The following is an 8,656-nucleotide window of genomic DNA, read 5'->3' on the forward strand; positions in this document are numbered from 1 at the left end:
TTAAGTGAAAGCAAATTATCATATGTTAATTTCCTACGATTTGCAAGTTTTTTTTTCAAGATGTGACATGTCACTGATTTGATAGATTTTTTTTTCTAAAAGTAGATTTGATAGTTGAAAATAATATTAATAGGTCATCGATCTAAGCAAAAACTGTTGGGTAGATGTTTTATTTTTTCTTTGAATTTATAAGTTTTACTAATTTTTAAAATGTGATACTTGGTAGTTTAACATGGCTCTAAAAGGTCATACATGGTGACTTTGTATTTTTCTAATTTTTATTATGTACAATGATTAAGATGACATAATACATGTTGTCACTTTTTTAATGTTTCAGTGTTGTTTGCTTGTTGGTCTATGTTCAAATTACATATTTTAAATTTTACATAGTAAAATATGAGCAATAAAATCAACAGTGTAAATAAATTAAAAATCGGATGTTATCTGGATTGTCATGTAAAGAATAGATGGCAGTTCAAATAACATATTTTATTTTATAGTAAAATATTGGTAATATTGATTTAAATTATTTAGCTGTCTAATTATGAAACAACCGTTCAAATAAACTAAATAAAAACAGATATACTACCTTTATTTCATATTATAAGTCATTTGTCATTTTGACTTTTTCTTGTCATTTTTTTACGTTTGACCAAGTTTATAGAAAAATATAGTAAAATTTTACAAAAAAAAACATATTATGGATATATATTGAATGTTATATCTAACAAATTAATTTTGTGTGATAGATGTTGTTAAATTTTTTATATGTATTTGGTCAAACCTAAAGAATTTTAATTAAGAAAAAAGTTAAAAGGAATTATAATATGAAATAGAGGGAGTAACTTTTTAGAATTATGATTATTTTGCTATGTAACTATTATCTTTTTTCTAAATTGTTAGTTAAAAATAGATTTGTTATTTATAAAAGCATGCATCTAATCATTAATATTTTATATATTTAGGCATGGGACACGCAATCAAGAGTCCACAGCCATTCTCGTGAGATAGAAGTGTAGAAATTAATTATTAAGTAATAAAAGAAAAATCTTAACTACCATACATAAAAAAAAGGAAAGAGATGAGGAGAAGGAGATGAGAACTTACGTAAGGTTGTAATTGAGGAAGGATATTTTTTTATGAGATAAATCTAATTGGCCCATCAGTTTAAATTATATATTTTTTCTAATTTATTAGAGTGCCACGTGGCGGCTTAGGAGCGTTTATAGAAATCTCACGTGGCAACTTAAGAGCGTTTGTAGGAAGTCTAATGGATTTTTAGTATATAATAGATAGATATATTTAATGCTGAATTTAATGAAACTAATTCTGTATTATAGATGTTGATTTTTTTTATAAATTTAGTCAAATCTAAAAAACTTTGACTGAGAAAATAGTTAAACGATTTATATAATATAAAACAAAGGAAGTATGTGAGAAATAGATGAATTATGTATTAATAATATAGTATATATCTATTAACTAACTAGTACTATTGTGTAAGTAGGTTGTAAATGATGTTTTAATTTTTAGAACTAGTAGCTGATTATAGGTTGTGTTTAGTTCACGCTGAAATTGAAAGTTTGGTTGAAATTAAAACGATGTGACGGAAAAGTTTGAAGTTTACGTGTGTGTAGAAAAGTTTTGATGTGATGAAAAAGTTAGAAGTTTGAAAAAAAAATTGGATCTAAACACGGTCTATATTACGCTTGCTATAAGCTGTCACGCTCACGGAGCGCAGAGGTCCACAGTCCACACGATCGCCAAATGCACGCAGGAAAAAACGCAATCTTTTTTCTTTTCTTGGCGACATATGCTTAGCGAATTTGACTTGGAGCGCCGGAGAACTCGCTATAAAAAATAACGGTGGGCTTGCGTAAGCTGCGACACAGCGAGACTCCAGCGAGGCGCCGAGGCGGAGGCGTGCGTGTCGCCCACAAAATTTTTCCGCACGCTTCTCCAGAAAATTTTCGGCCTCTTCTTGTCTTCTCCTCTCCCCGTAATCTCAGGTCAGAATAATTCAGATTTCACCTCGCGCGAATACGTGTGTGTATGGATGATATCAAGGAGACAAGGAGAGAGAGGGAGAGTAGCTGAGTAGGCTAGTTTCTTCTCGTCGGCGAAGGCATCGTTCGGATTTCACGGCGAGGTCGCCATGGGATGCGCGCCGTCGAAGCAGTTCAAGCGGCCGCCGGGGTACGAGGAGCCGGCCGTCCTCGCCGCCCAAACCACCTGTGAGCACCTCTTCACCTATGCGTTTTTTTTTTCAAGATAATGGAAGCTTTATTGCACTCGTTAAATACTTTAATTACATCACCGATGCATATGCAACACCATTGATAGTTAAGCAGTTATTGGTACAAGTTACAACGGCTGTGTGTTTGTTTTGCCTCTGCATTGTGGATGATTTTGCAGTGTTCTTGCAGTTACGGTGAACGAGGTGGAGGCGCTGCGCGAGCTGTACAACAAGATGAGCTATTCCATCATCAAGGACGGCCTCATCCACAAGGTGATTTAAGCAGAGTTGATTAGATAGCTGCCTCCAATGGCGTTTCTGGGATGCCAATCTTCTTGATGATGTACTACCATTGTACCTTCTGAATGCGCTGATCATGGTGTGTTTTTTGTTGAGCAGGAGGAGTTTCAGCTTGCCTTGTTCAGGAACAGCAGGAAGGCGAATCTCTTCGCAGACAGGGTTTGTTCTTGTTGAGTCCTGATTCTGTCAGCAGGCAGGAGATGGCCAACCAAATGGTCATCTTGTTTGATTCTTCTCTGAACAAAGAATGATCATTCTGTTGCATGTTTTTCATGGCAGGTGTTTGATTTGTTTGATCTGAAGAGAAATGGGGTGATCGAATTTGGGGAGTTTGTACGGTCGCTCAGTGTGTTCCACCCAAAAGCGCCTAAATCAGAGAAGACTGCGTGTATGGCCCTGCCTCCTGTGCATTCATCTTCTTATTATTTTCAGAAATAGGCGTATTCAGTTTATCTTTCTCCTCATCTTGGCAGTTGCATTCAAGCTCTATGATCTAAGAGGGACAGGATATATTGAGAAAGAAGAGGTGAATCTGAATCACTCTCTTTCACGGCAATTTGTACTTTTCATTATTAACCCTGAACTTCAATTAACAGGTTGATTTTGTTTCCCTTTCAAGAAATTAACAGATTGTGTTTGCTTACTGAAACAGCTCAGGGAGATGGTCTTGGCACTTCTAGATGAATCAGACCTACATCTTTCCGAATGTGCTGTCGAGGCAATTGTCGATAATGTACTCTAGTTAACAAAGATCCTTCTAAGCATTTACTCTCTCAAATATAATTTTCAGATGATTTTTCTGACTCGATCCTCATGCTGCTCCTTTTTGTCTTGCAGACATTCAGTCAAGCAGACTCAAATGGAGATGGCAGGATAGACCCTGAGGAATGGGAAGAATTTGTTAAGGCGAACCCGGCATCACTAAGGAACATGTCACTTCCCTATTTGCAGTGAGTAGTGAAAATACTGAATTCTCACTAGAAACATTAGAACTAGAAGTGTACTTTTTTCCCAATCTCAATTTTGTGTTATTGATTATTTTCAGGGACATTACCATGGCGTTCCCGAGCTTTGTAATGCATTCAGAAGCCCATGACTGAAAATACAGATCCCATTGGAACGTATTACAAGCAACCAAAAGTTCTCCATTGTTGCTGAAGCTCGAGGCAGCTCAATTTGTTGGATGCGCCGGAGTTCAGAAGCAGGCTGCAACTGAAATGCGTTGACCGTCATCGCATGAGTGAATGACGCCATGAACAACAGAATGGCATCTGATAATAAGTATCAGAGTGGCTTTTCTTCTGCTTATGCGAGGGATACAGAGGGCCCAGCAGCAAGATTGTTCAACGAAGCAACACAAGCAAAATTAAGCACTCTGACCTGCTGAAATGCCTTCTTTTTTTCCCGTCTTGTATGTATAGTTGTGAGTCAGAAGTGACACTGGTGACCATTGACCTATAGTTGAAGAGATGCAGGAGTGTTCATTTTTCTTCTTGAAAGTGATTTTGATGGCCCAAAGCGGCCTAGCAGAATCAAAACGTGTCCTTGTAAAGTGTTTGTCGGGTGAGAAATCTGCTCCCACCATACGCACAACGACGGGCGGAAAATACTCAGAAAAATAGATCGACCAATCTCATAGCAAAGCAAACAGTACAATGTTTTTTTTTCAGAACACGAGTAGTACAATGTTTACAAGCCTATTTGGAACACAGAAAATCTCGTAAAATTCTGCAGAAACCTTCACCTTCCCCATGAAACAATTCATTTTCCACACAAGCTATAAAGTAGTATATCCACATACTCTTTCCGTTGCACAGAAAACAAATCTAGTATCGGATGTAACATATTCTAGTACTACGAATCTGAACATAGATTTGTAGTATTAGAATGTGTTACATCCAATCCTAGATTGATTTTTGAAGGGACAGAGGGAGTACGTACCAAACAGCCTCTAGTAGTTATAATTCCCTCTTCATTATTCCTAGTGCCAATATAGATCGCCGTGAAAATTCAAACGTAGCTTGATCGACTAACGCGTCAGCCTTAGATTACCGTGGCATGTATACATATGGAGCTATTCTCTTCGTTTTAAAATAAATCAACCTAAAATAAAATGAGACGTTACCTAGTATAACAATTTTGAACTTGTGCCGTTTCAACTTATTTTAGGTTGGTTTATTTCCAAACACAGAGAGAAGCCGGCAAGAGGGTGCAGTAAAAACGATGGTTGCCTGGTTGGTCTCGGTAACAATGCCAATGCATCGCTGAATCTGCAATTTCCCCGCGTGAGCGCGATAATATTACGGTGGCACACGACGCGCGGTTGGCTTGGCTTGGCCCCCGCCATTTTGAGATGGGAACGGATCGAGATCTAGGCGGAGGAGACGATGGCTGGTGCAGCAGGTTGGGGGGGCAGGGGCCACAGCTGCGCGAACTTCACCTTGGAGATGCTCTGCAACACCTCCAATGGCGTCACGTCCCCCGTCACCACCACCTTCTTCTTCTCCAAATCCACCTCGAACCACGTCACGCCTGCAACCCAACAAAAACGCCACAAGTTCAACACACCCGCATATATATTATCTAAAAAAAAACACCAGCATATAAGTCCCTTCCTTCTAAAATACTCCCTCCGTTTTTATATTATATAAGTCATTTGACTTTTTCTTAATCAAACATCTTTAAGTTTGATTAAATTTATAGAAAAATATAGTAGTATTTTTAACACAAAACAAACGTGTTATAAAAATGTATTTAATGTTAGATTTAGTTATACTAATTTTATATTTTATATGTTGTTAAATTTTTTTATAAACTTGGTTAAGCTTAACAAAGTTCGACTAGGAAAAAAGTTTTTTTTTAACGAAAGTGACTGGGAAAAAAGTTAAATGTCTTATAATATAAAATAGAGGGAGTACATAACATAGTATTGTATAAAACACTATACTGATTCATAGTAGAATATGTCTCATCCAGTATTAGGCTGCTATATCTTGATACGGATGAAGTATTCTCTTTGCCAAACCACAGCATAGACTTGTTGAACAATTTTCATGTCACATTTCAAGTTTGAAATGGATATGCTAATGTTATAATTTTTTTTCTGGTTGTCGCGTGTGGATTCGAAGGATCAATTATGCACCACAGCACCAGGGGGAAGCACACATGTACCCAGCGCGAGCATGTGAAGAAGGAGAAGGCGAGCGTTTTGTCGGCCGGCGCCGACGCAGCGACACTTGCACTGAAACACTTGGACCCCCCCCCCCCCCCCCCCCCCCCCCCGGCGCGACGAGCAAGTTCGATCGAGCGACACGAGAAGCTTGCAAACATGCAAGTTCAGGGTTCAGGACACGCGATCATGCGACCAGAGGAGGGTGATTTGATCGGTGACGGTGACAAGAACACCGTGGTTTTTGATGAAATTGATGACAGCCTGCGAATTCATCAGCGTACAGTATGCAGGAGCAATAATAGAGCAAGCGAGTACTGTACTGCTAATGATCTATGGCGTCTCTGAATTCTGAATTGCCAAGATTGAGGATCACTGTGAACTGTTACTACTGCTGTGGCCATGATCACAGGATCATGGGTTGATGACAGGAAGATCCAAATGACAGTTGCGAGTAGATCCATCCAGATTGGGGAACAGAGGAAAGGTGAAAGGATTGTGTTCGCATTTTATGCTGCCATCCATGTTCGGAACATGATCCGTCCTGACTACTCCCTCCGTCTAAAAAAAAAAGGTAAACGGTGGGTTCCCGTGCCAACGTTTGACTGTCCGTCTTATATGAAATTTTTTTATAATTAGTATTTTCATTGTTGTTAGATGATAAAACATGATTAATACTTTATGCGTGATTTATCTTTTTAATTTTTTTCATAATTTTTTTAAATAAGACGGACGGTCAAACGTTGGATACGGTAACCAGGGTTTGTCTTTTTTTTAAGGAGGGAGGGAGTATTTTGCTGGTAGAGAGTATCAAGATCTGGAGTAGTACAAGGACAGTGAAGCACAGATGCATAAAAGCAGCCGAGTTAATGTTCACCGTACCATGCGTCTGTGGCCTTGGTCTGTACGGTGTTTTTCGGTTCATCGGTTGTACTACAGACTACAGTACAGCCAAGAAAATGCCCAGGCCATTTACCTAGCAAGCGACTGGAGAAGATGAATTACAGTCTAAACTACTCTTAGGGGGTGTTTAGATGGAGCTAAAACTTTTTAGTCCATATCACATCGAATGTTTGGACGCTAATTTAGAGTATTAAATATAGACTAATAAAAAAACTAATTTTATAAATGAGAGCTAATCTGCGAGACGAATTTTTTAAGCCTAATTAATCCATAATTATGAAAAGTTTACTGTAGCATCACATTGTCAAATCACGGCGTAATTAGACTCAAAAGATTCGTCTCACGAATTAGTCCAAGGTTATGGAATGGGTTTTGTAATTAGTGTATGTTTAATACTCTAAATTAGTGTCCAAACATCCGATGTAAACAAGTCCCTGTTTCCCAAACAGGCCCTTACATGGCAAGCTCTGGAAACTGAACTGATCTTTGCAGAGTGTTGGAGAGGGGCAAAAGCAAAAAAAAGAAGAAAGAACAAAGAAGGGCACTTTGTCCGTGACTGAAAAAGGGTCGCAAAGTACAGTGTATCTTAGGAAAGTTCATGAGGTGAGTGCAAATGTGGAGTTCAGCTTGGTCTGGAAAATAAAGGTATTACCTGGCCTGAACCATTTTGGAGGGGATTTATGTTTTGGATTCTCTAACGTTAGTTGAAATGATCGAGCATTTGGATAAAACCGGTTAACGTATATGTTCGATGAACCGATGAAGGTAGGGAGAGCAGACTCTCAAGACGATAGCAGAAGAGTTAACATTCTCTACCTATCAAACAGTCTGAAAACTGTCCGGAAGAAATAAACTGTTTTTCTGAACTGAGAAGTTCGTCATAGAAAAAGCTAAAAGATGATGATGTTTTGTTACCTTCCATCCTTGAGATGTGCTTCTGAACTTTCTTAGCACACCCATTGCAGTGCATGGACACCTTGAGCTCCACAGTCTGCATCAAAACACAACCAAAAAGACAGAGAATGCACATCAACCAATGGCACAGGCACACAATGACACAAGCACGTTGATCAATTGCACTTGGATATCTGATGGAAGACGAAGACGAAGAACATTTTGCATACCTTTGGTTCTAGATGGAACCCGAGCGTCCTCGTGCCATCAACAAGATCGCGAAGCCTGATCACCTGGTCGACCTGGCTACTACTGCTCACCAGGGACTTCCTCTCCATGGCCGCCTCCTCGTCGCCGTCTTCCTCCGACGCGCGCAAGCAGAGGCAGCCGCTGCTTCTCGCGCAACACATGGAGAAGGAGAAGCAGTCCAGCACCTTGCCAATGCGTAGCCTCCTCCTCCTCATTGCCCTCATCATCCACTGCCTCTCCCACACACACACACAACCAGTGACAGAGACAATCTCTCTATTTATCTATGACCTGACCTTATCTCTGTGATCGAATTGAAGTTGCTATGAACAACAAGCACAGGGATGTTTAAAATGGCAGCTGACATTCCCTTCTTCTTTATCACCAAGATTGGATGAGATCTAGCAAGTTGTGCCCATGATAAATGATGGTGATGGTACCGTTGCTATTTGGCTGTGCTATTGCAAGGGAATATCCATGAGAGTTTGTACAAGAGCTAGCTAGTACTGGACTACTACTAGTAGTAGACTTACCAGGTTAAGGTTAGTACTATCAGTACTAGGGTGAGCAAGATGAGGGCCACAGAGTACAGAGGCAAATTTGTTCGTCAGTGCGCTCCTCTTGCTCAAATACGTTTGAAAAGTTACAACCAAAGGACAGGTAGGTATTTTTGTCCAATGTCCAATGATAAGAGATAGTACTCCCTCCATACACAAATGTAAGTAAAATTCTGAGCTTTTTTAAGAGGGATTAAGGATGAAGAGAAAAAAAAAAGACTGTGATGAATCTTATTAAATGAGAGGTTGTTGGGGGTAGGATGAGGTGAAAATTAAGGCCCGGTTTAGATGGCAAAAAAGTTTATTTTGGGGTGTCACATCGTATATACGTACATACATTTGAAGTAT

The 8,656-nt window shown here is 39.2% G+C and overlaps 2 protein-coding genes across 3 annotated transcripts; one reads left to right on the top strand and one right to left on the bottom strand.

Annotated features, from left to right (window-relative positions):
- The first annotated feature begins 1,859 nt into the window (after positions 1-1,859).
- LOC127774124 (calcineurin B-like protein 4) lies at positions 1,860-4,035 on the top strand. 2 transcript variants are annotated; one of them, XM_052300406.1, is made up of 8 exons: positions 1,860-2,234; positions 2,416-2,509; positions 2,636-2,695; positions 2,816-2,924; positions 3,010-3,062; positions 3,189-3,269; positions 3,374-3,486; positions 3,582-4,035. In XM_052300406.1, the coding sequence occupies exons 1-8, from the start codon at positions 2,161-2,163 to the stop codon at positions 3,634-3,636; spliced, it is 639 nt and encodes a 212-aa protein (XP_052156366.1). In that variant the 5' UTR covers positions 1,860-2,160; the 3' UTR covers positions 3,637-4,035. The 2 variants fall into 2 exon arrangements, with proteins under 2 accessions (XP_052156366.1, XP_052156367.1); XM_052300407.1 differs by having other exon boundaries at positions 1,864-2,234; positions 2,427-2,509.
- An 88-nt stretch (positions 4,036-4,123) lies between these two features.
- On the bottom strand, positions 4,124-8,252 carry LOC127774125 (protein SODIUM POTASSIUM ROOT DEFECTIVE 3-like). The gene is made up of 3 exons (XM_052300408.1): positions 7,733-8,252; positions 7,524-7,599; positions 4,124-5,068 (listed from the first exon to the last, which is right to left on the bottom strand). The coding sequence occupies exons 1-3, from the start codon at positions 7,976-7,978 to the stop codon at positions 4,908-4,910; spliced, it is 483 nt and encodes a 160-aa protein (XP_052156368.1). The 5' UTR covers positions 7,979-8,252; the 3' UTR covers positions 4,124-4,907.
- Positions 8,253-8,656: the final 404 nt, after the last annotated feature.

Source organism: Oryza glaberrima, chromosome 5 (assembly GCF_000147395.1).
Source record: "Oryza glaberrima chromosome 5, OglaRS2, whole genome shotgun sequence".
In the NCBI taxonomy this organism is placed as follows: domain Eukaryota; kingdom Viridiplantae; phylum Streptophyta; class Magnoliopsida; order Poales; family Poaceae; genus Oryza; species Oryza glaberrima.